This window comes from Gallinula chloropus, assembly GCF_964237585.1.
Source record: "Gallinula chloropus genome assembly, chromosome: 33".
Lineage (NCBI taxonomy): Eukaryota > Metazoa > Chordata > Aves > Gruiformes > Rallidae > Gallinula > Gallinula chloropus.
The window spans coordinates 193,275-220,820 of NC_140118.1; the positions used below are offsets into that span (position 1 = coordinate 193,275).

General features: G+C 51.6%; 1 protein-coding gene across 1 annotated transcript; it reads left to right on the forward strand.

The window, feature by feature from the left end:
- Positions 1-3,923: 3,923 nt before the first annotated feature.
- Positions 3,924-4,601, forward strand: LOC311202971 (dnaJ homolog subfamily C member 9-like; the record flags this gene model as incomplete). The annotated part of the gene is made up of 1 exon (XM_084277608.1): positions 3,924-4,601. The coding sequence occupies one exon, from the start codon at positions 3,924-3,926 to the stop codon at positions 4,599-4,601; it is 678 nt and encodes a 225-aa protein (XP_084133734.1).
- Positions 4,602-27,546: the final 22,945 nt, after the last annotated feature.

Genomic DNA, 27,546 nt, shown 5'->3' on the forward strand with positions numbered 1-27,546 from the left:
TCTGAGGAATAACCTCTCTTTGTACTCCCACCTGTGCACAGCCATCTGCTGCCTTTTATCTTGGAAGCATTTTGGAGAAGCCTGATGATTATTTTCCTCTCTGAATACCTGTTCTGAGCTCACTGGAGTACAGCCCTGAAGTACAGCCCTGACTACAGCTTGTAATGCCAATAGCAAGACGGATCATTGTTTTAAAGAGACTAAAAATGCCCCACAGTTCAGCTTGTGTCAAGTGTTTAGGACAAGGCTTTTGGCTCGAGCATAGGAAAGAAAACTTAAACCAGAACTAAGCCACAATCCCACCTTGCTCATCAGTTATTTCTTTGCCAGCTCTTGGCACTTCTTTCTTTCCCTTGGAGGTCCCATTGAGGTTCTCCTAAATAAGAAAAAAACCAACCCCCAAACCAGAAAGATCAGTCACAGGCATGTAGAAAACCTGACGTGTGTATTTTATCGGGTGCCCCTGTAGTAACATCATCACCACGCTCCATATAGACAAACGAGTGAAGTAAGGTACAGGAGGAGAGAACAGGTACATCACTGGCACCCAGGAGCAGTGACAAGAATTCCTCCTCTAAAATGGGGCTTTGTACATGTGACACTTGAATACAAAGCCCAGTCTATCAATTAATCACAGATCAATAATCCAAGAACCCAGGCAAAACCTAGGAAAAACAATGTCTAGCAGATAAAACATGCATCTGGGCACTTGAGGGACGATGTCCTCGCTGATCCTTAGGGGTCTCTCCCACCTCAGGATCTTGTATCATTCTATGAAACTACCTGCAATTCTGCTTTGATTAAAAACAAAAAGGTAACTCAGATCTAAACTAAAACCTGTGAAAGCAGCCTATGAGGATGTTTCTAAAACAAAGTGCCCCTCATTCAAAAGGACAGCAGAACCTAAATTCATAGAGCAAAACTAAGATGTGAAGTGAAAACCCAAGCCCTGAAACAGCTGTATGCAAAGAGCATGCATTCAAACTCACAAGGCAGTTCAGAAAGCATAGTAGAAGACATGGATTTCAGCATAACACTGCTATTTCCTATCTCTTGAAGAAGAGTCTTCCACCACCCACCCTTACGACTCTCTCTGTAGCCCAGCCGTAAGAGGAAGATGTTACATTCCAATTAGGGAGCAAAACCTCACGTTCTTTTAGAGTAGAGTGGGTTTTGGAACCGCTAAATTAAAATCACAACTAATTCATTTCCCTATCTGGACTACACCAGTTATACAAAGAGAACAGAACAGATTAGCAGCGCCCACGCTGTGGAATACCCCAGGGTCTTCTCCCATTTGTCCTCTGCGCCTCTTCCCCATGTCGTCCACTTTCTGCTGAACTGCTTCTGCAGTACTAAGACAAAAAGTTGATGTAAGAGCAAGGACAGGCAAATACAAACCAAAACATTGAAAACAGTACACAAAATCAACATCTGAACATAGCATGCACAAGCCAAGAGTCACTGGCAGAATGAAAGACAGGCAGAAACACTAAGACCACTCTGGCTGCATCCAACTTTCCTCAGTATCTCAACTCAACTGAGCATTATAAAAATACTCTTAAGTATGGAAGAAAAGTTGAAATGAAGGCACTTCCAATGCTAAGAACACTGATTTGGAGGACAACTTAAATCTACCAAAAGTCACAAGGTGAAGTGGTCCTTTTGATTCACAAGGCAACACAGAAACCCACCCAGCACATACACAGAAGACCCTCTCAGATGAGGATCTTTCCACAACTGGCAATCCAAAAGGAAGATGCCAGGGGCCAGTGTGAACACTGTCTGTACCCAAATTCTCTACACATGAAGCATCTTTCCAAATACGTCCTCCTTAAACAGCCACCAGAACCTATTCCCAAAAAACTCCTTTTAAACACAGAATCACAGAATTGTAGGGGGTTGAAAGGGACCTCCAGAGATCATCGTGTAAAACCTCCCCTGCTAAAGCAGCCTACCTAGGACAGGTCGCACAGGTCGGTGTCCAGACAGGTCTGGAGTATCTCCAGAGAAGGAGAGATCCCCCTCACAGGGGATATGCTCCAGGCCCTTAGTCGGTGTAGCTGTGAAGAATAAAAGGCCAGCCCTCAACCAACTCAGGGTATTAAGACTGAGTGATTACAGGACCCACTGGAGGACACCCTACCTGCTCAGCAGTTACAGAATGCTAATGAGACCTCCAGGTCCAATCCCAATCAGGCTCTATTATGACACGTACCTGCATGTCACGCTGACCATTGTGACTTACCACAGAAGAAGAGAATGATGGGAGTTGGAAGGGCCCTCTTCACAGCATCTAGTCCAACCCTCCTGCCAGAGCCACATCTCCTACAGCAGGCTGCCCAGGACAGCATCCAGGTGGGCTTTGAGTAGCGCCAGAGATGGAGACTCTGCAACTTCTGGGCAGCCTGTCCCAGTGCTCTACCACCCTCACAGGAAAGATGTTCCTCCTGATGTTTAGGTGGAACTTCCTATATATAAGTTTATGCCAATTGGCAAGGTTATTCCAGCCCCTTCTGCTCCAGCTAAACTCCCAAATGCCAAAAAGCTCCATCGCTTGCTGCTTCAACAAAAGATCAGCCCAGTATTTACCACACAGCATCCTCTCTCACTGCTTCCCTCCTTGAACTGTGTATGGGATTTGCACGGCAAAGTTTTGGTAGGGGGGCAGGGGGGAGCTACACGGGAACTCACTCTTGAGCAGCCTGCTCCTCAAGGTCTGCACCCTTCAGAGGCACATTACAGGATTTCCTTCAGGGGACAGCATTTCTCTACAAAACCAAAGGGAATTCCAGCTAAACTTTTTTATGACTGTTGAACTTTTGGCATTTCTGCAAGGAGGACCTATCACCCTGACTACACGAGGAAAGCTGTGATGACAACGAGGGGGCTCTTGTTCAGTTCACAAGCTAAAGTTTCTTTGGGAGTGCACCAAGCTAAGCTGCGTTCTGAAAAGGGCAGAAAACTTGGTGACATATCTTCATGAGACAGGCCTTTTGACGAGGACGACTTCAACCACCTGTCTCTTTACTGGGACACCCCAGGAGCGCAGTGCCAGGGGAGCAGCCCAGCCCTGCTCCAAGCGAGCCCATTGCTCAGCCCAAGGCCTGGCTCCAGGGTGAGGGACCCCACAGGGCCACAAGTATCACCTAACAGTCCAAGCAAGTGCCTCTGCCTGGAATAGGACTCACTGGGGGAGGCTGATCACTAGTCTGTCCTGGCTTATTTATGTAATGGTGGTTCTGAGTCCTGGTCCAAGTGGCAGCAACAGGAGAAGGGGCTGCAGTTCCTCGCAGCCAGCGCCATCGCTAAGACACCAGGCCAGTACAGATGACAAGTAACTTCACTTGAGGGAACCAGGAAAGGCCACGAGTCTGGGCCACATACAGGAGAGTCTGGGGAGGTCTGAGCCAAGGGCTGGGCTGGTGGGCAGAAGGCACAGCTACTGGAGAGGCCATAGGCCTGGGGCCCATCTGTGTCTGCACATGATGTAACTGAGAGGACAGGTCATTCAGGGCCAGTTAGTGGCTTGACTGAGCATCTAAGGAGAGGGAGAGGGCTATACAGAACACACGCACGCACACGTGCACACACATGGGATCAAAATGCCAACAACCAGAGCAGGGCTGTTGTGTACCTCTGGGGAAAGCAGGGTCACTACAGGCAAACCGGTGCCCATAAACAAAAAATACAGACATGCATGTTGCACATACGCACCTCTGTGTGCATTTTCCCTCTAATGGTTTTTCACCCCCCTAGCCAGAGAGGCAACAAACATCAGGCCCTTTGTACTGTCCACAAGGTTCAGCCAGACCGAACATGCAGCACTCTGAAATGAGGACATTTTAACTAAGAGACTTTCTAACAGCAGCGGCTGTTGGTGCGCTCTTAGCGGGTGGGGGCAGTGCCGGCGCCGCAGTGGGATGGGGCTGCTGGAGCAGAGCGAGGCTGCCTTCGGCTCCTCGGACCTTTACCGCGTCCTCGGCGTCCGCCGGGAGGCCTCAGCCCAGGAGATCCACCGCGGTTCCCACCACGCCTCGCTCCGCGTCCACCCTGATCGCGCTGAGCCCGATGCGAAGGAGGAGGTGACACGGCGGTTCCAGATCCTGGGTGAGGCGGACGCCGTCCTGAGCGACGCGGAGCAGCGCGCGGTGTACGATGAGCAGGGCACGGGGGATGAGGAGGGCGAGGCCCTTCGCGGCGAGCGGGACTGGCAGGAGGACTGGCAGCTGCTCTTCAAGAAGGTCTCTCTGAAAGACACTGAAGACTTTGAAAAGAGCTATAAAAATTCTCAAGAAGAGCTGGCCGGTACTGAAGCCGCGTACGTGGATTTTGAGGGGGACATGGACAGGGTAATGGAGTCTGGGCTGTGCCTGGACTATACAGACAAACCCAGAATATGGAAAATCATAGAAAACGCCATCGATTCCGGAGAAGTCCCATCCCACCGAGGCTTTGTAGAAGAGTCGAAGCAGAAAAGGGTCTCAAGAAAACGCTGGGCAGAAAAAGAAGCGAGAGAGGCAGAAAAGATGAGGAACGAAGCGGGCCTCAGTGGAGAAGATGACGTGAAAGCGCTGATTCAAAGCAGAAATCAACATTGAAAAATGGAAACGGAGGGCTTGTTGGCACAACTGGAAGCAAAATACAGCAACAATGCTAAAAAAGGAGGAAAGAAGAAAAAATAATTAAATTCTTGTGGAGCTGACTGTGTTGTGTGCTGTCTCCTCCACTTGTCAGTAAGAGAGTTCCCTGAAGTGTCTCCTTCCCTTGTTATTCCTCAAATTCTTCCCTGAAATTCTGTTTTCACTGCCATGCCTGGGAAGCCAGTGCTTATCCTGATTTCCTTAGACAACTAATGCCTTGTGCTCTCTATCCGCAGTACCTCATGTGATCCCATGGTGCAAAAAGCCCCGTGACATCTGCAGTGCTTCCTGATGTTCATTATCAGTTATTTAACATTATTTGAATTGCTTGTTGTATGCTATATAACAAAATATTGTCGATTCCCCATTGTTTTTCAGTCTTTATCTATTCTTGCTTGTAATGTTTTGGTTGGTTGCTGATGTTCTCTTTTTGTATTTATGTTGGGGAAAAAAAATGTCTCTTGAGAAATGGGATGTTTATGCTGTGACCTTCTGTCTCTGGAATTTGGAATGGCATTAAAAGGATGCTGTTAATACAGCAAATGTTTCATTGCCACCTCTGTTACATTCATTCAGATGCAGCTTGTCCGGTGTGAAAATCAGAGTTTCATTGAATTGTGGATTTGACCTTTGGAGTTGCAGCAGGTACTTTGCATCTGCTAACTAACAGTCCTTTTGTTTTGATGCAATGTTGCTTTATCCACTGTTGCCTGTTTTTTCACTCTTACTCCAAAGGATACAGTTTTAGTAGATAAATGCTAAATTCAGGAATGGGTTATCATTTAAGCCCACTCCCACATTTTGAGGATTTGAACATATTATTGCTGTTAAACATGGTGTGGGGGAAGTGTTGCAGCAAGGAGGGATGCAAGCGAGCTGGGGTTTTGCTGTGATCTTATTTGAGATCTGCAGGCACTCTTTGTTTCCAATGAATCGTGCTTCCACTTCCATGTCCCTCCTCCTCTTTGCAAAAATAAGGTGTTACATTCTTCTGCTAAAAGCATGAAGAAGACTTCCATCTTCTTTCTTTTCAGCCCTTCAAGTACCTGAGAGGAACATACAAACAGAAGGGGAATCAATTTTTTAAAAGGGTAGACAATGGCAAGACAAGGGGGAATAGATTAAAACTAAAGGAAGGAAGGTTTAGATTAGATATTAGAGGGAAGTTTTTTTACAGAGAGAGTAGTGAGGTGCTGGAACAGGCTGACGAGAGGTGGTGGACTGATCAGCTCCCGTGGCAGTAAGGACAGCTACGGCTGACCATGGCCACACACTACACCAACGCACTGCTCTATCCCTGCCGTGTTCAGTTCTGACTTACAGCTGCCACTGCTCAGCCAAACCCACCCCCTTTCAGACCTGCCAAGTGCTTTGATGTCAGACAGCATATCCTTGGGAACCAAATCCTTCAGCCCTTCTGCAGAGAGGAGGATATTTGCATCATTCACCGCCACACCAACCACCTGGTCTGGTTTCACAGTCCCCAGCTTAAAGCCCTCTCTGTCCCCATCAAATTGCCCAACACGACTGCACAGCTCCGACCAGAAAGACACCGGAAAGATGTCCCTGACAGACACGGAGAACAGTCACTCTGCTCAAGGTAAGCAAGGACACAGCACGGAAAAGCAAACTGTTAGTTCTCATCCAGGCTTTTCCCTCATCTGATGTTTTAACAGCAGTTTGAGCCCAGACACATTCTGCAGCACAGCTGGGTCACTTGGGGCCACACCAGTATGACCACACGAGACCCAGCAGTCGCAGCAGAGCAGAGATGCTGGAGGAAAAACACCAGGTACTGACACACTTGTAAGAAAATTGAAAAAAACCTCAAGAAGGACCCCCTGAAATAGAGAGAGTGAGAGAGAGAGAGAGAGAGAGAGAGAGAGAGTGTGTGTGTCTGTGTCTCTGTGTCTGTGTGTGTGGGGGGGGGTGTCTGTGTGTGTGTGTGTCTGTGTCTGTGTCTGTGTGTCTGTGTGTGTGTGTGTGTGTGTGTGTGTGTGTGTGTGTGTGTGTCTGTGTGTCTGTGTGTGTGTGTGTGTCTGTGTGTGTGTATGCACAAAGACTCAGTAACAGAAAGGGGTCAGCCCTTCCTAGAGTCCTTCCAGTTAGAAATGCCCTTATCCCCACTCAGCTCCTTGAGGGCATAAAACCACCTTGCCAGGCAGGAGTTACATCCTGCTGTGTCAGCTGTCAAATATTCCTGCTGAACGAGACAGCCAGCAGACTGGGGTACAAAAGACAACGCTCCCAGGGAAAGACAGCTTCACAGACAGATGCACAAGACAGCTGGATGGACCACGACCTTGCCCAGACACGTGGCTCTCTTGGAGGAAGAACCCCGCCGAGAGGCACCTTCATGGCTGGCAACAGAAAGGGGGTCAGCTCATGTGTACCTCGGCTTTGTTCTTTCCTTCCAAGCAAGAACCAAAAAGCCACAGAGCAGGAGAAATGACCCTGGCTCTGGAAGCGCACGGACATTCCCAGCTACACTGAGTCCTCTGGCAATTGCCACCCATGGGCCAGAAGCCCTCTCAGCCCTCCCGGACCCGGCTCTGGCTCACCTGGCACTCATTCTCCATGGACCACAAGTGCACCAGACCTGCTGACTGCCCAGAAAGGAGTCACACTGTGCCACAAGGGACACTGCCCAGCCTGCAGCAGACATATTAGACTCTGGGGGGGAGGCCTTTGTTCATGCAGCTCCTCAAGTGTCACGGTCCCTTTGTGTCAATGTTTTCTGCCTCCAGGCTGTGAACAACTTCAGCAACGGAACCAGCTACACCAAAAGGCTACAGAGAAATTCAGAAGCATCTGCAGCAGCTTGTTTTAGTCACCCTGAAAAAATTTTTGGTTGTAGCTTAGAAGATGATTTTGATGTTAAAGGAGTTACAGCAGCTCTGAGAGTATAAAGCACCTTCAGGCCATTAGCAATAGGTAACTAGGACGGTGTGTGCCTTGATCTCTGGGGGAAGCTTTATGGGCTCTGTATTAAAACAGTGGCTACTGGCTATGGACCTGGACTCAAAAAAACATGATAATCACTTTCAGGAAAGAACATAAATACGCTGAGCATTACCCTCCCTTCTTTATATTCAAAGGAATCAATGAAGTTAACCAATGATTTCTGTACAATAAGGATATAGGTAAGGTGAGACGACTGAAAACCAATCAGTACTTCAAGAAACAAAGCCTGAGCCACACAGTAAACCCCTACACCGCTGTCAATTTGGTCTCATTATCTCCCCCCCAAATGACCTTCATCACCTGAGGAGGAAGTTGTGGTCCCATAAATGCAGCCAGCTCACTAGTAGCCACCCGCTGACCAGGGAAGGAACAGGGATCAGATGGTGCTGGGAACTAAGGAGCACGTTCTCCAGGTCTCCAATCACAGCACCTTGGGAAAAGGGCTGTGATCTTGTTTTGGAGTTTTCCCTTCAGCCAACTCTTGGATTAAAACCCATCCTACAGTTCTCTGGGAACAGGTGACATGGCACAAAGACACAGGCGGAGACTTCACCAAGACTACTGACCGGACACCAGGTAAGGGTCTTCCTACAGCGACTGTCCTCTTCACAGCAGGAACTCATCCTCCCACCATCGATGGCTCCTCCCAGGTTCTCACACAGCCAGACGCAGAGAGCAGACAACCAGCAGCAGCTGAAGGCCAAGCACTGAAAGGGAATAAATGACACCCAGACTGTCAGGTTTCACAGCACTGAATCACCCCAACAGGAACCTGCTCCTAGGACAAAAGGAGAACACTTGGCAAGAAGGGAGATGTGAAGACTGGAAAGGAAATATATTCTAAACACATCTGGTATTTGTTCTTCCCTGATCGAATACAGTACCTGAGCTCGCTGACTGGGAGCTGTTTGGGTATCAGAGAAGTGAACTGAGGCATCGTTCATGTTATAGCAAAGTTCATTAGTGCCTGTTGTAGTTTTGTGTGGCTGGGTTCAGGTGGAGCAGGAGGGCTGCAGGGGGGGCTGCTGCAAGAAGCAGCCAGAAGCTCTCTGCAGGCTCCACAGAGCAAACACCACCCAGCTCAAGGCTGGAGTCAATGCTGACGGAGGCTGAGCCCATCAGTGATGATCGGGGTTCCTCTGGGAATCACACTTAGGAGGGAAAAACCCACAAGCAGCTGCTTTGTGCCCCCAGAAAAAGGGAGTGAGAAGATGTAAGAAACTGTGCAGGCACCAAAGCCAGTGAGGGGGGTGGAAGGAGGCACCCCAGGTGCTGGAGAGAATGATGCCCCTGCAGCCCCTGCAGAAACCCATGGTGGAGTGGGTGTCCCCCCACAGCCCAGGGAAAAGGCCCAGACCCCACCTGCAGCCCGTGGAGAGGCCCTACGCTGGAGCAGGGGCAGACAGACAGGAGCTGCTGTGACCTGCATTGGATCCAGCCCCTGGCAGCACTTGCAGCCTGTGGGGAGAGACAGAGACACAGAGATGAGTGAGGGACAGAGAGATCCAAGCTGGAGCAGGTTTGCTGAGCGGGGGGGCTTCTGACCCTGTGAAGGACAGGATAGAGTAGTCTGGGCCTGATAAATATTCTGTGATTTTATGACTGCACCCATAGCAGTGACCCATGTTGAGGTAGCTGGGGAAGAGCTGAAGCCCTGTGGGGAAGGACTCATGTTGGAGAAGTTGGGGAACTCCAAACAAAAATAGAAAAAAGAGATGGAGGAAGGGACAGGGAAAGGGGAAATGGGGAAAAAAATCCCAAACAGAAAAAAAACACAACCCAAGGGAAGACAAGGAGAAAGGGGCGGGTAGGGAGAAGAGAAATAAAAGAAATAACCCAAGAAAAAGAGAAGAAGGAAGAGCCAGAGGAAGGGGTTGGAGGCAGGTAAGTAAAAAGAAACCAACCAAAGAGAAACAGAAAGAGCAAGATGAAGAGGTGGGTGGGTGGAGGGTGTAAAGAGAAAAAGACAAAAGGAACGATCAGGAGAGATCAGGTTGCTTATGGGTGAGTCAAATGGCTTTGTGGGGGCCCCTCGAGCAGCTCTGGGTGGCCAGGCCTCTTTGGCTGCACAGCAAGGAGAAGCTCTGTGTCGGGGAGCCTTGGGAGCCCCTCAATGAGTCTGCCTGAGACTCCTGGAGAGACCCCAGAGCGCCCAGAACACGCCAGCCAGCTGCTCGAGCAGCTCCAGAAAAGCTGCATGGCTGCTGGGAGCCCCACAGGGGTTTTGGAGCCCCCCGAGAAGCTCCTCACTGCTGGGGATATTCTGATGCCCCTCCAGCAGTCTGCCCGAGGACCTGGACAGACCCCAGAGTTCCCCAACAGCTCTAATAGTCTGCTCAAGGGGCTCCCAAAAAGCCACAGGGATGGGATTTTTGGGATCCTGGCGAGGGACACCGGTACATCGTGACATTTCTGGGCCATCTGAGCAGTCCCTGCACTTTTTAAGGGCTGGAGTGACAAGGGCTTTGGTCTGATCTTCAGGCACCTCGCCTGTTTGCCAGGACCCTTAGTGGGGGGCACCCCAGGGACCCCAGGCACCACCAGCAGCTACAGCAGCCGCCGTTTGTGCCATAGGGACCCATAAGGACCCACAGAAACAGACAGAGAACCACAGAGACTCATAGAGACCCTAACAGATCCATAGAGACCCACAGCGACCCTGAGAGACCTATAGAGACCCACAGACAGCCACAGGAACCCATAGAGACCCGTAGGGACCCACAGAGATGCACAGAGACCCATATGGACCTATAGCTACCTATAGAGATTCATACAAACCCATAGAGACCTACAGAGACTCATAGAGACCCATAGGGACCCACAGAGATCCACAGAGACCCATAGAGATCTATAGAGTCCCAGAGGAACCTATAGAGATCGACAGAGACCTAAAGGAAGCCGTGGAGACCAAAACCAGACCCATAGGGACATGTAGAGACCCACAGAGACCCATATGGACCCATAGAGACCCACTGGGACCCACAGGGACCTATAGAGACCCATAGAAACCCAGAAGGACCCATAGAGACCCACAGTGAATCACAAAGACCCATAGAGAAACATAGAGACCCATAGAGTCCTATAGGGACCCATAGGGACGCATATGGACCCATATGGACATGTAAGGACCCATAGAAACCCACAGAGACCAAAAGAGATCCATAAGGACCCATAGAGGCCCACAGAGAACCACAGAGACCCACAGGGACACATAGGGACCCATAGAGACCCACAGACACTCATGGAGACTCACAGAGACGCATAGTGACCCACAGAGACACACAGGGACTCATAGAGACCCATAGGGACAAATAGGGAACCATAAGGACTCATAGAGACCCACAGAGAACCATGGTGACCCACAGGGAACCACAGAGAACCATAGAGCCCCATAGAGACCCAAATGGACCCACAGAGACACATAGAGACCCATAGAGACCCATAGAGACCTTTAGGGACCCATAGAGACCCATACAGACGCATAGGACCTACAGGGACCCAAAAGAAACCCCCAGAGACCCACAGAGATCTATAGGGACCCCTAGAGACCCACAGAGACCCATATGGAACTATAGGGACTCTTAGAGAACAAGAGAGACCCATAGGGACCCTTTGAGGCCCATAGAGATGCTTAGATACCCATAGGTACACATAGAGACCCACAGAGACCCATAGGGACCCATAGCGACCTAGAGAGACTCTTAGGGACCTATAGAGATACACAGAGGCTCATAGAGACCCATAGGGACCCACAGACACCCATAGAGATGCACAGGGACCTATAGGGTCCCACAGACAGACATAGGAACACATAGAAACACATGAGGACCCATAAAGACCTATAGAGACACACAGGGACCCCTTAGACACCCACAGAGACCCAAAAGGACTCATAGAGACCCACAGAGACCCACAGGGACACATAGAGACACAGAGACACCCACAGGGACACATACAGGCCCACAGGGACACAGAGAGACCCACAGAGACACAGAGAGACCCACAGAGACCTATAGGGACTCCTAGAGACCCATAGAGACCCATAGAGAACAATAGGGAAACACAGGGAACCACAGAGAACATCAGAGACCCACAGGGACTCATAGAGACCTTTAGAGACTCATAGAGACCCAGGGGGACTAATAGGGACCCATAGAGACTCAGAAGGACCCACAGGGACCTACAGGGACCCATAGAGACCTGTTGGGACACATAGAGACCAACAGATACTTACAGTGACCCACAGGGGCCCATAGAGACCTTCAGAGACCCACAGAGATCCAGACAGACACATAGAGACCCACAGGAACCCATAGAGAAGCATAAAGCCTCATAGAGACCCACAGAGACCTATAAAGACCCACAGGGACACATAGAGACCCATAGGGACCCACAGAGAGGCACAGAGACACATAGGGACCCATAGAGACCCATACAGAGACATAGCAACCCAGAGAGACACACAGGGACACACAGAGACCCATAGGAACAAACAGGGACCCCTTAAAGACCCACAGAGAACCACATGGACCCACAGAAACCCATAGGGACCTTTATGGACCTATAGAGACTCATAGAGACACATAGAGACTCATAGAGACACATAGGGATCCCCAGGGATCCATAGAGACCCATAGAGATCTACAGAGTCAGAGGGGGACCCATAGAGACCCACAGGGACTCATAGAGACTCATAGAGACCCATAGAGACCTAAAGGAACCCGTAGAGATTGAAAGAGACCCACATCGACCCAGAAAGACCCATAGAGACTCATAGGGGCCCACAGAGACCCATAGAGTCCTATAGGGAACCATATGGAAATATAAGGAACCACAGAAACCCATATAGACCAAAAGAGATCCACAGAGACCCAGAGGGACCCATAGACAACCACAGAGACCCATGGACACTCATAAAGACCCATAGCGACCCACAGAGACACACAGGGATTCATAGAGACCCATACGGACAAATAGGGACACAGAGACCCACAGAGAACCATGGTGACCCACAGGGGACCACAGAGACCCGTAGAGCCCCACAGAGACCTACAGAGACCCATAGAGACCCACAGAGACCCACAGAGACCTACAGGGGCCCATAGCAACCCATAGAGACCCACAGAGACACATGAAGACCCATAGAGACCCATAGAGACCCATAGAAAACCACAGGGTCACATAGGGACAAATTCGGGGGAAAGGGCTGGGCGAGGGGTCGGAAGCACAAACAAAGGGAAGGGCAAAAGGCACGGGGGGAATGGAATAAAAAGAGAAACAAGAGAAAGGAAACAGCAAGTGGAAGGGGCAGGAAAGAGGGAAGGAAAAACCCAAAACCAAGAAAAAGGGAAAAGGAGAGGACAGGAGGTGGGGACAGGGACGGGAAGAGAAAAAGTCCCAACTACAACAGAAGAAAAAGCAGGAAGCGGGGGGGGGGGGGGGCAACATGGAAACAACCCCCAACAACCACCACCACCAAAGAGGGAAAGAGCGTGAAGAAGGGTGTGGAGGAGGGGGTGAAGAAAGGAAAATAAAAGAGGAGAAAGGGGGGAGGAAGCAAAGGAACCCCCTGCCAAAAGAGCAGATGAAGAGCACAATCAGCTTCATGCCGGGGCAGGTGGGTTATGGGGGGGGAGAAGTAGGGAAAAAACCACCAAAGAGAAATGAAAAGGAGTGAGTGGAAGTGAGGGATTCTGGGCTGGGGGGGAGAAGCTGGAAGCAGTTTGAACACCTCAGTGCTGGGGGTATTTGGTTGCACCTCGAGCAGTCTGTGCGAGAAACTGGAGAGACCCCAGAGTTCCCCAACTGCTCCAGTGATCTGCTGAAGGGGGTCACAAAAAGCCACAGGGATGGGATTTTTGGGATCCTGGTGAGGGACACTGGTACATCGTGACATTTCTGTGTCATCTGAGCAGTCCCTGCACTTTTTAAAGGCTGGAGTGACAAGGGCTTTGGTCTGATCTTCAGGCACCTCGCCTGTTTGCCAGGACCTTTCTTTCCCCTCACAGCCCCCAAGAGCTGCTGGTGGGGGCTGAGGGCACCCCCAAGCCCCTTCCCTGCCCGGGAGGGGCTGGGAGGCAGATGGGGTGGGGCAGAGCACAGGCAGCCCCTACGTCACTTCCTGGAGACTCCAGAGAGGCCTTAGCAACCAACCATCCCCAGGGACCATGGTGCTGCCACAGCCCGGCCCAGGGGCCCCCCGGCCCCTGCAGACTTCTGTCCTTCCCCACAGCGTCTACCCCCAGGGAAGGACCCAGCCCGAGCCTTCAGCCCAGGGACACTGCGCTCCTGGGGGCTGAAGCAGAGCTGCCCACCGCCCAGCGCTCCTGTCTCTCTCTCAGGCTCAGCCAACCTGTGCCCACCGCCTGCCCAGCAGCAGCAGCAGCCCTTCCCTGCAGCCCAGGCACCCTTAGTGGGGGGCACCCCAAGGCCCCCAATCACCACCAGCAGCTATGGCACCCCGCTCTGCTCTGGCCCCCAGGCACCTTTGGCATCGCCCACCCCGGGCGCTGCCAGAATCCCCCTCACCCCTGTCCCCAGGGCGCTTTTGGCACAGGGCTTCAGCAAGCCCGGGCAGCGTGCCGGCTCTCGCCTGGCTGACGCCTGCCCAGGGAATCCACAGCATTTCCCAGCTCCTTGTGCCCAGCTCTCCCGGGTCACCTCACACAAACAAGGCTCCTCCCTGCTTTTCAAGCCCGTCCTGCTGTGGCAGCAGCTCAGTGGGTACCCAGAGCCAAGACACAAATTCCCAGCGTGCTCAGGAAAGAGCTGGGGGCCTTTGGCCATCGGGACCCGCTTGCTGGTGGGGGCCTTGCGAGTCTCCCCAGCCAGTCACCGCTCCCTCTCCCTCACACAGGTCTGGAGAAGGCTCCAGGCAGCTGATTCTTCCATCCCACGGGGGAGTGGACAAGCAAAAACCTGCCTCCACTGGGCAGCTCCACCTTTGGCCACGGCACCACCCAAGTTCTGTCATCACCGGAAAGGTACCAGGGGAAAACCAAAGAGAGAACAGAAACAGCAGGAAACAGGGGGGGTTTGGCAGGGAAAAAATGAACATGAAACAACAATTCCAAAGAAAAAGAAAAGAGCAGGAAGAATCAGGCAAAGAAACATGAAAACAAATCCAAAACCAAACAAGACAAGAAAAGTAGGAGGGGGCGGGCAGGGGAGGAAGTGAAAAATGAACCACACAAAACCAGAAATGAGAAGGAAACTCCTGGAAAGGGGGTTGGATGGGGAAGTGAAAAAATAGGAATAAACAGAAGGAAGGAACTAAAAACTAAAAGGCAAAGGAAAGCGAGTGGGTGGAAAGCAAAAGTAAGAAGTGGAGGTGTGAGCAGGGAGCTGCCAGCAGAAAATAAAGGAGATGGAAGAGGCGGCAAAAAGGAAAAATCATTGGAGGTGGAAGCGGTGGGAGGGAAACCCAAAGAAACAGCAGATGGAAACAGCAGGCTGGAAGAAAAATAGAAGGGTTTAAAGAAGCACAGGGCAGGAAGCAATAAAAGAGGCAGGTGGAAGGGGCAAGCTGGAATCTAAAAACCAGCAGATTAAAAGAAACAACTGAAAACTGGCAAAACAAAACCTGAGGAGACAGCAGAAGGCATCGATGACATGCGGGGGGCGTGTACCACTGGGCCCAAATATGTGTTGCTGTCTAATTGCCTGATGCTTCATGGTTTTATATATATATTTATATCACTCTTTAAATATAGCAGCCCTTCCCTGCAGCCCAGGCACTGTTAGTGGGGGGCACCCCAGGGCCCCCAGGCACCACCAGCAGCTATAGCAGCCGCCGTTTGGTGCCATAGGGACCCATAAGGACCAACAGAAACAGGTAGAGACCCACAGAGACACATAGAGACCTATAGAGACCCACAGAGATGCAGAGAACCATAGGGACCCATAGAGACCCATTGGGACCTATATGGACCTGTAGAGATTCATACAGACCCATAGAGACCTATAGAGACTCATAGAGACACATAGGGACCCACAGGGATCCACAGAGACCCACAGAGATCTATAGAGTCCCAGAGGGACCCATAGAGACTGACAGAGACCTGAAGGAAGCCGTAGAGACCAAAACAGACACAGAGGGATACATAGAGACCCACTGGGACCCACAGGGACCTATAGAGACCCATAGAAACCCAGAAGGACCCATAGAGACCCACAGTGAATCACAAAGACCCATAGAGAAACTTAGAGACCCACAGAGATCTATAGGAAGCCGTAGACACCCATAGAGACCCACAGGGACACATAGATACACATAGAGACTTATAGGGACCCATAGAGTCCTATAGGGACACATAGGGACGCATATGGACCCATATGGACATGTAAGGACCCATAGAACCCCACACAGACGAAAAGAGGTCCATAAGGACCCATAGAAGCCCATAGAGACCCAGAGAGATTTACAGGGACACATAGGGACCAATAGAGACCCTCAGACACTCATGGAGACTCACAGAGACGCATAGTGACCCACAGAGACACACAGGGATTCATAGAGACTCATAGAGACCCATAGGGACAAACAGGGAATGATAGGGACTCATAGAGACCCACAGAGAACCATGGTCACCCACAGAGAACCACAGAGAACCATAGAGCCCCAAAGAGACCCAAAGGGAACCACAGAGACACATAGAGCCCCACAGAGACCCACAGAGCCCCACAGAGACCCACAGGGACCCATAGGGATCCATACAGACACATAGGGACATATAGGGACAAAAAAGAAACCCCAGAGACCTATAGGGACCCCTAGAGACCCCTAGAGACCCATATGGAACTATAGGGACCCATAGGGACCAACAGAGACCCATAGGGACCCACAGAGACACAGAAGAACCCATATAGACAAATAGAGACCAATAGGAAAATATAGAGACCCACAGAGACTCACAAGAACCAGCAGAGACCCATAAAGACTCATAGAGATGCAAGAGGACCCATAGAGACCCATAAAGACCTACAGGGGCCCATAGAGACCCATGGAGACCCACAGGGACTCTTAGAGACCCGTAGAGACTCACAGAGATTCACTGAAACCCATGGAGATTCATAGAGACCCATAACAACCCACACAGCCCCATAGAGACCTACAGAGAACCACAGAGACCCAGACAGACTCACTAACACCCATAGGGAGCCACAGAGACACACAGAGGCTCATAGAGACCCATAGGGATCCACAAAGAACCACAGAGAACTACAGGGAACCATAGAGACCCATAGAGACACATAGGGACCTATAGAGACACACAGAGACCCATAGGGACCCACAGAGATGCATAGAGACCCATAAAGAGCCATAGAGATCCATAGAGTCCCATAGACAGCCACAGGAACACACACAGACATATAAGAACCTATAGAAACCTATAGAGACTCACAGGGACCCCTCAGAGACCCATAGAGACCCACAAGGACCCACAGAAACCCATAGAGACCCATAGGGACCTATAGAGAAACATAGTAACCCATAGAGTCCCAGAGGGACCCACAGAGAGCCACAGAGACCTATAGGCACCATAGAGACCAAAAGAGACCCATATGGACCCGTAGAGACAATAGAGACTCATAGAGCACCATAGAGCCCCATAGGGACCCACAGAGACGCACAGAAAACAATGGGGCACACAGGGACCCACAGAGACCAATACAGACCCACAGGGAATCATAAAGACCCTTAAAGACCCATAGAGACCCAGGGGGACTCATAGAGACCCATAGCGACTCAGAGGGACCCATAGGGACCCATAGAGACCTATAGGGACACAAAGAGACCAATAGAGACTTAAAGAGACACACACAGATACACAGGGAAACTTAGGGAACCATAGAGACACACAGGGAGACACAGGGAACGATAGAGACCCATAGAGACCAACAGGGACATACAGACACCCATAGAGACTCATAGAGACCTACAGCAGCCCATAGGCTCACCTGGGGACCCACAGAGACCCACAGGGAAACATAAGGACAAATTTGGGAAAAAGGGCTGGGCGAGGGGTCGGGAAGCACAAACAAAGGGAAGGGCAAAAGGCACGGGGGGAATCGAATAAAAAGCAGAACAAGAGAAAGGAAACAGCAAGTGGAAGGGGCAGGAAAGAGGGAAGGAAAAACCCAAAACCAAGAAAAAGGGAAAAGGAGAGGACAGGAGGTGGGGACAGGGACGGGAAGAGAAAAAGTCCCAACAACAACAGAAGAAAAAGCAGGAAGCGGGGGGGGGGGGGGGGGGCGACATGGAAACACCCACCAAAAACCACCACCACCAAAGAAGGAAAGAGCGTGAAGAAGGGTGTGGAGGAGGGGGTGAAGAAAGGAAAATAAAAGAGGAGAAAGGGGGGAGGAAGCAAAGGAACCCCCTGCCAAAAGAGTAACTAAAGAGCACGATCAAGTTTTGTGCAGGGGGAGGGGGGTTATGGGGGGGAGAAGTAGGGAAAAAAACACCAAAGAGAAATGAAAAGGAGTGAGTGGAAGGGAGGGATTCTGGGGTGGGGGGGAGAAGCTGGAAGCAGTTGGACACCTCAGTGCTGGGGGTATTTGGTTGCCCCTCCACCAGTCTGCGCGAGGACACTGAGAGACCCCAGAGATCCCCAACAGCTCCGGTGATCTGCTCAAGGGGCTCCCAAAAAGCCACAGGGATGGGATTTTTGGGATCCTGGTGAGGGACACCAGTACATCCTGACATTTCTGGCCATCTGAGCTGTCCCTGCACTTTTTAAAGGCTGGAGTGACAAGGGCTTTGGTCTGATCTTCAGGCACCTTGCCTGTCTGCCAGGACCCTTCTTTCCCCTCACAGCCCCCAAGAGCTGCTGGGGGGGGCTGAGGGCACCCCCAAGCCCCTTCCCTGCCCGGGAGGGGCTGGGAGGCAGATGGGGTGGGGCAGAGCACAGGCAGCCCCTACGTCACTTCCTGGAGACTCCAGAGAGTCCTTAGCAACCAACCATCCCCAGGGACCATGGTGCTGCCACAGCCCGGCCCAGGGGCCCCCCGGCCCCTGCAGACTTCTGTCCTTCCCCACAGCGTCTACCCCCAGGGAAGGACCCAGCCCGAGCCTTCAGCCCAGGGACACTGCGCTCCTGGGGGCTGAAGCAGAGCTGCCCACCGCCCAGCGCTCCTGTCTCTCTCTCAGGCTCAGCCAACCTGTGCCCACCGCCTGCCCAGCAGCAGCAGCCCTTCCCTGCAGCCCAGGCACCCTGTGTGGGGGGCACCCCAGGGCCCCCAGCCACCACTGGCAGCTATGGCACCCCGCTCTGCTCTGGCCCCCAGGCACCTTTGGCATCGCCCACCCCGGGCGCTGCCAGAATCCCCCTCACCCCTGTCCCCAGGGCGCTTTTGGCACAGGGCTTCAGCAAGCCCGGGCAGCGTGCCGGCTCTCGCCTGGCTGACGCCTGCCCAGGGAATCCACAGCATTTCCCAGCTCCTTGTGCCCAGCTCTCCCGGGTCACCTCACACAAACAAGGCTCCTCCCTGCTTTTCAAGCCCGTCCTGCTGTGGCAGCAGCTCAGTGGGTACCCAGAGCCAAGACACAAATTCCCAGCGTGCTCAGGAAAGAGCTGGGGGCCTTTGGCCATCGGGACCCGCTTGCTGGTGGGGGCCTTGCGAGTCTCCCCAGCCAGTCACCGCTCCCTCTCCCTCACACAGGTCTGGAGAAGGCTCCAGGCAGCTGATTCTTCCATCCCACGGGGGAGTGGACAAGCAAAAACCTGCCTCCACTGGGCAGCTCCACCTTTGGCCACGGCACCACCCAAGTTCTGTCATCACCGGAAAGGTACCAGGGGAAAACCAAAGAGAGAACAGAAACAGCAGGAAACAGGGGGGTTTGGCAGGGAAAAAATGAACATGAAACAACAATTCCAAAGAAAAAGAAAAGAGCAGGAAGCATCAGGCAAAGAAACATGAAAACAAATCCAAAACCAAACAAGACAAGAAAAGTAGGAGGGGGCGGGCAGGGGAGGAAGTGAAAAATGAACCACACAAAACCAGAAATGAGAAGGAAACTCCTGGAAAGGGGGTTGGATGGGGAAGTGAAAAAACAGGAATAAACAGAAGGAAGGAACTAAAAACTAAAAGGCAAAGGAAAGCGAGTGGGTGGAAAGCAAAAGTAAGAAGTGGAGGTGTGAGCAGGGAGCTGCCAGCAGAAAATAAAGGAGATGGAAGAGGCGGCAAAAAGGAAAAATCATTGGAGGTGGAAGCGGTGGGAGGGAAACCCAAAGAAACAGCAGATGGAAACAGCAGGCTGGAAGAAAAATAGAAGGGTTTAAAGAAGCACAGGGCAGGAAGCAATAAAAGAGGCAGGTGGAAGGGGCAAGCTGGAATCTAAAAGCCAGCAGATTAAAAGAAACAACTGAAAACTGGCAAAACAAAACCTGAGGAGACAGCAGAAGGCATCGATGACATGCGGGTGGCGTGTACCACTGAGCCCAAATATGTGTTGCTGTCTAATTGCCTGATGCTTCATGGTTTTATATATATATTTATATCATTCTTTAAATGCATATAGAGACATATTTTTATATTTATGTTATTGTCAGGTAGGCACGGTATAGGCAGCAGGGCCTGTATTGCCCTGGACAGTGTGCACTGTCCTGTCTGCACTGTGCTGTGTCTCACGGTGTTCACTTCTCCATCCTATTGCTCAGTGTATTTTGTGTTGCTCCCCAGGGGACTTTCTGTTGTAGTTTCCATCATTCTGTTGCCTGTATTTTTTAGTGCTCTGTACAGTCTCTTGTGGGCACTGTGTGGTGTGATGTGTCTGACACGTGTGGTACCGCAGTGGGGGTGTTTTGTTGTTTCCTTTCACTGTCAGGGAGAAAAAATTCCCAAACCAAAACAGTCCTAAAAGCCCAAGAAAAGACAAGGAGAAAGGGGCAGGTAGGGAGGGAAAAAGAAATAACCCAAGAAAAAAAGATGAAGGAAGAGCCAGAGGAAGGGGCTGGAAGGGGGGTGGCGGAAGGAAGAAAAAATCAGAAATAAGAGAAACAGAAAGAGCAAGAGGAAGAGGTGGGTGGGTGGAGGGTGTGAAGAGAAAAAGACAAAAGGAACGATCAGGAGAGAAGGTGGATGTGGGGAGTCGATTGCTTCTGGGTGTGTCAAAGGGCTTTGTGGGGGCCCCTCGAGCAGCTCTGGGTGGCCAGGCCTCTTTGGTTGCACAGCGAGGAGAAGCTCTGTGTCGGGGAGCTTTGGGAGCCCCTCAAGCAGTCTGCCTGAGACTCCTGGGGAGACCCCAGAGTTCCCCAACAGCTCCGGTGATCTGCTCCAGGGGATCCCAAAAAGCCACAGGGATGGGATTTTTGGGATCCTGGTGAGGGACAGTAATGTGTCCAGACATTTCTGGGCCATCTGAGCAGCCCCTGCACTTTTTAAAGGCTGGAGTGACAAGGGCTTTGGTCTGATCTTCAGGCACCTCGCCTGTCTGCCAGGACCTTTCTTTCCCCTCACAGCCCCCAAGAGCTGCTGGGGGGGGCTGAGGGCACCCCCAAGCCCCTTCCCTGCCCGGGAGGGGCTGGGAGGCAGATGGGATGGGGCAGAACACAGGCAGCCCCTACGTCACTTCCTGGAGACTCCAGAGAGGCCTTAGCAACCAACCATCCCCAGGGACCATGGTGCTGCCACAGCCCGGCCCAGGGGCCCCCCGGCCCCTGCAGACTTCTGTCCTTCCCCACAGCGTCTACCCCCAGGGAAGGACCCAGCCCGAGCCTTCAGCCCAGGGACACTGCGCTCCTGGGGGCTGAAGCAGAGCTGCCCACCGCCCAGCGCTCCTGTCTCTCTCTCAGGCTCAGCCAACCTGTGCCCACCGCCTGCCCAGCAGCAGCAGCCCTTCCCTGCAGCCCAGGCACCCTGTGTGGGGGGGCACCCCAGAGCCCCCAGGCACCACCGGCAGCTATGGCACCCCGCTCTGCTCTGGCGTATATACACATATACACACACAGTGTGAGAGTATTGGGAGGTTGATGCCCGGCACTGTGTGCACTGTACACATCACCTTGTCTGTGTTGTGGGGCTTTAGTGTATTTCCCATTGGGTGTAGCCTTGCCCTGTCTGTATGGTACGGGGTGGGACTGCACTGTAAGTCCCGTGCTGTCCTCTTGCTCTCTGCAGTGCACTTTGTGTTGTATTCCAGGCGCTGCACTGCACTGGATGGTGTTGCACTGTACAATGTACAGCGCGGGTACGTCCGGAAGCGCACTGTGCACTGCACGCTGGGTGCTCTCCTGCACGCTGCAGGGCTGCCTGTCACACAGCTTGTGCCTATTTGATCCCAATGTTGGAAAGAGCAGTTGGAATCCAAATAGAAAGACTAAAAAAAGCACAGGGCTGGAAGGGACAGACAAAGAAGAGGCTGAGAAAGAGGAAGAAGCGGACGAAAAGAAAGAAGATTCCAGAAAGGAATACAGAGAAGAGTAAGAGGAGGAGGAGGGGGAGTAGGAGGAGGACGATGAGACAAAGAAGAGGACGAGGAGAAAGAAGAATCCAAAAATGAACACAGGGAGGAATATGAGGAAGAGCAGGATTAGGAGGTGGATTTGGAGGAGGACTGACAATGGACAGTATGAGGAGGAGGAGAAAGACAGACAGTGAACAGTGTGAGGAGGAATACTAAGGAAGAATACAGGTAAGTGGAGGAAAAATCCAAAGAGCAGAATGAGACAGAGGAAGAAGAGGTTGAGAAAGAGAAAGAAGACGATGAGGAGAAAGAAGAATCCAAGAAGGAATACAAGGAGGAGGAGGAGGAGGAGGTGGAGGTGGAGGAGGAGGTGGAGGACAAGGAAGACAGACTATGAAGAATAAGAGGTGAAATACTAAGGAGGAAGCCAGGTAAGAGAAAGAAGAAATAGGACGAGGAGGAGGAGTATGAAGCAGAGGAAGAAGAAGTGGAGCAGCAGGAAGAAAAGGACGATGAGGAAGAAGATTCCAAAAAGGAATACAGTGAAGAATATGAGGATGAGGAGGAAGAGGAGGTGGAGGAGAAGAGACAATGAACAGTATGAGGAGCAATACTAAGGAAGAACACAGGTAAGTGAAGGAGAATGAAGAGCAGGATGAGACAGAGGAAGAAGAGGACGAGGAGAAAGAAGAATCCAAGAATGATCACAGGGAGGAATATGAGGAAGAGCAGCATCAGGAAGCAGATTTGGAGGAGGACTGACAAAGAACAGTATGAAAAGGAGGAGGTGGATGGACAATGAACACTATGAGGAGGAATACGAAGGAAGAATACAGGTAAGTGGAGGAGGAGGAAGAGGAGGAGGATGAGATGGAGGAAAATGAGGAAAAGGAGGAAGAAGAATCCAAGAAGGAATACGAAAAGGAGGAGGTGGAGCTGGAGGAGAAGAAGGAGGCGAGGAGGATGGAAGCAAACCATGAACAGTATGAGGAAGAATTTTAAGGACGAAAACAGGTAAAGTGGAGGAAGAAAACGTGGATGAGGATGAGACAGACAAAGAAGAGGCTGAGAAAGAGGAAGAAGCGGACGAAAAGAAAGAAGATTCCAGAAAGGAATACAGAGAAGAGTAAGAGGAGGAGGAGGGGGAGTAGGAGGAGGGGGATGAGACAAAGAAGAGGACGAGGAGAAAGAAGAATCCAAAAATGAACACAGGGAGGAACATGAAGAAGAGGAGGAGGATGAGGATGAAGTTGTGGATGACGGAGAATGAAGAGTATGAGGAAGAATACTAAGGAAGAAAAGAGGTAAGTAGAGGACGACGAGGAAGAGGATGAGATGGAGGAAGATGAGATCAAGGAGGAAGAAGAATCCAAGAAGGAATACGAAAAGGAGGAGGAGGTGCAACTGGAGGTGAAGGAGAAGGTGGAGAAGGAGAAAGACGGACAATGAACAGTAGGAGGAGGAATATTAAGGAAGAATACAGGGAAGTGGAGGAAGAATTCGAGGATGAGACTAACGAAGAAGAGGTTGGGAAATAGGAAGAAGAGGACGAGGAGAAAGAAGATTCCTAAAGGAATACATAAAATATTATGAGGAGGAAGAGGTGGTGGAGGAGCACAGACAATGAACAGTATTAGGAGGAATAATAAGGACGAATAGAGGTAAGTGGAGGAGGCCGAAGAGCAGGAGGAGGATGAGATGGAGGAAGAAGAGGAAGAAAAATCCAAGACGGAATACAAGGAGGAGGAGGAGGAAGTGTAGAAGGAAGACAGACTATGAAGAATAAGAGGATGAATACGAATAAGGAACTAAATCCAAGAGGAGGAATGATATGATGATGAAAATAGTACAGAGGAAGAAGAGTTTGGGAATGAGGAAGAAGAGGACGAGGAGCAGGAATTATCCAGTTATACAGGGAGGAATATGAGGAAGAGTAGGAGGAGGAATACAAGGAGTTACATAGGAAGGAATACAGGAAGTAATACGAGGAGAAGGAGGAATGCAAGGAGGAACTGAGAAGGAATATGAGGAGGAATACTTGGAGGTGGAAGAGGAGGTGCAGGATGGAGAACGAACAGTATGAGGAGGTATAGGCTGAGGAAGAAGATGATGAGGAGAAATTAGAAGAATCCAAGAAGCAATACAGAGTAAGAGGAGTTGGAGGAATATGAGGAGGAACAGAAGCGGCAACAGAAGATGGAATAGGAGGAGGAATAGGAGGAGGAGTATGAGGAGGATGAGGCGCTGGAGGAGGAGGAGGAGAAATTGAAGGAGAAATAGTAGAAGAAATACAAAAAGGAAGATGAGGAAGAAGAGGAGAAGGAATACAAGATGGAATTAGAGAAGGAATACAGGAAGGAATACGAGGGGGAGCAATATCAGGTGGAGGAATATGAGGAATAGGAACTGGAGGAAGAAGTGAGAACACTCAAGTAGCCACAGAAACTGTACTTGGAGAAAGAAATCTCCGAGCTGTACCTTGTCTTGGTTCCCAAAGTTGAGCTGGCTCTGGCAGGTGTCTGTAGGCATCAGCACGTCCCTGGCCTCAGGCAGAACAGTCTGGGTCATGTTCAGCAGCTTTTAAGGCTCTGTCAGAGTTCAGCTCAGAGCTGCAGGGGAGGGAAACAAACTCAGCATCGGGTGGGAGCAGGGAAATACTCTGCTCACACCCTCCAGACAGGTGGCACACTGCCAAATCTGTACAAGAATTTGCCAGCACAAAGAAAAGGGGGTGGAAAAGAGGGGTGAACTTACTGAGGGGCTGAAGCTCTGGGGCTGTCGACTCCACACGAGGCCCAGATGGCTCCGGCAGGGACTTGCTGCCCAGGCTGTGGCAGATACCAAAAGCCCCGGCTGGGCGGGGGAGCGGAGCTGCAGGGAGAGGGGGTGCCGGGGGTGGGGAGAGGCTGGAGGGGGAGAAACTCCCCCTTGCTGTGGGGAATGGAACAGCCGCCCGGGAAAGGAGACACCTTGTGCTGGGGGGAGGGGAGCTGTGAGAGCCCGAGGAGCAGCAGCACAGCCCGAGACAGGGGGTGTGGCAGCCATGTCAGTGGGGGTGCTGCCTGGCAGCCGTGTCAGTGTGGGTGCTGCCTGGCAGCCGTGTCAGTGTGGGTGCTGTCTGGCAGCCGTGTCAGTGGGGGTGCTGCCTGGCAGCCCTGTCAGTGGGGGTGCTGTCTGGCAGCCATGTCAGTGTGGGTGCTGTCTGGCAGCCGTGTCAGTGGGGGTGCTGCCTGGCAGCCCTGTCAGTGGGGGTGCTGCCTGGCAGCCATGTCAGTGTGGGTGCTGTCTGGCAGCCGTGTCAGTGGGGGTGCTGCCTGGCAGCCGTGTCAGTGTGGGTGCTGTCTGGCAGCCATGTCAGTGGGGGTGCTGTCTGGCAGCCGTGTCAGTGTGGGTGCTGTCTGGCAGCCCTGTCAGTGTGGGTGCTGCCTGGCAGCCATGTCAGTGGGGGTGCTGTCTGGCAGCCGTGTCAGTGTGGGTGCTGCCTGGCAGCCGTGTCAGTGGGGGTGCTGTCTGGCAGCACGGTTTCAGCCACGCAGGCACTGTTACAAGCTCTGCATCTCTTCAAGGCTGCCAATTGCCAGGGATTACTATTTCCAGCCTTGAAGAGGTGCACAGCTCTCCCCATGTCCTGGTTTAGATCACACTGTACTTCAGGTCACTGGAAACACAGACTGTGGTGGCAAGGTTCAAGCATCACTTTTCTGACAGGGAGAGAAGCAGGAAGCAGGATCACTGTGAACAGTCTTGGCTCATGTAAAGCCATCCAACACTTGGCTGCAATTTCTATCTTAATTTGGTGGGTATGACAGAAAATACAGAAAGCCACAGAATGATCAAATTGCAGCAAATCTGTATTTACACAACCCACTTAATACATGCCATTCATTGGAGTCCTGTTTTATAACAGAGAATAAATGTGCACTAGATGTTCAAAGTTCCTTCTCCTTCTCTTCTACAGAAAATCCCCCATGAAGATTTAAAATGTCTAGAGTCCCTTTTCCTGAGGGACATCGTAATTGCAGAAGCCCGGGCACTGTCCCTGCCAATACAGGCTCTGCTCCTGTCCTGCGCTGTGACACACACCTTCCCTCTTGGCTCCTCTGGCCAGAAAAGCCCAGCACCTACGCACAGCAGCACACGCAGCGAGGGAGTTTTGATCCAAAAGCCCTGAGGAACTAAGAGTACAGGATTGCTCACCCCTACCCACATTAAAGACCATCTCAGCTGGGAGTTTTGCAGCTCAGGGGACCCGGCACAGCCCCAGCAAGGCAGCATCACCTCTGCCACACCGAGAGCCTCAAAAGCCGGTGAAGGGGAAACCACCACAGTGTCAGCACCCCAAATATAGAACCCTGCAGGCCTGTCTGACTGGGCAAAAGGGTTTTAGCCCACTGGTTTCTACCCAATACACAGTGAACAAAGCATCACCCACAGATGCTGCTGGCTCCTGTGCCCCAGTACGCCCAGGCACAGACAGGGCCAGTTGTCCCCAGGTGCCACGCACAGCTGGTGGTGCTGGGGAAGCCCCGGTACCTTCTCCAGCACTGCTGAGAATCCCATTTTGTCATCAACTGAGTCAAACTTGCACATAGAGTCAAGGCTGGGTCACCCATCACTGGGAGAAAGTAGGAGGATTAATTAGGTCATAAAACCCCACTTTTGACCAGAGGAGAGCATGTTGCAGAGCAGCCACAAATTCCCTCCCCGCAAGGACTCCCCTCATCCCTTGCAGGGGGGGCACAGATCCATGAGAGCAGCAGAACCACATACCTGGGTCTCGCTCAGGGCACGGCAGGTCCGGGGCTCTCACCGTGCCCCTTTGGCTCTTTCACTGCCTGTGGGCAGGAGCAGAAGAGACAGTGCAGGGAGGGAATCTGCCCTGATGAGATGTCAGCGCTGCTGCTGAACAAAGTTTGGTTTGTGTGACATGAAAATACTCCAAAGCAACCTACAAGAGTTTCCCCAGCAGAACTTCTTGTTGGGAGAAATCTTGCAGTTCCCAAAATTTATGTCCCTTTGAATCGAGATGATCAGGAAACCAAATACCTTTTATAGTTCCCAAATGCATTTATAAAGCATTTCTCTTGGCTATGAAAGCCCTGAGCCGCAGTGCCAGAGGGGCTGCTTGTGGGCTCCCTGGGGAGGTTTCAGGCCAGGTATGTCTCTGTGTCCTCGCTCTTTTGTTTTGGGAGCTGCTGCTGGACATTTGGCATGTTTGAATGTGAAGGAAGGTAGAGCTGAGAAATGACATAGGGCACTGTTAGGACTGTTCCCTGAGGTATTAAAGCCTGGTAGGTGATTTCTCCCTCGGGTTCTTACTGACAGGATGAGAAGAAGGGACTCGGGCAAAGCTCTGGCTGAGAGGGGATGACAGGAAAGGAAGTGGTTGGTAAAAATGCCAGGGGGTTTTGGTGAACTCTCGCCGCCCGTATGATTGGAGAGGGATCCTCCAGCTGTTACACGGTCATTGAACAAGAACTGGGGCTGGGGAGCGATCGGGGTGAAGCTGCCCCCGTCCCCTCACTCTAGAAA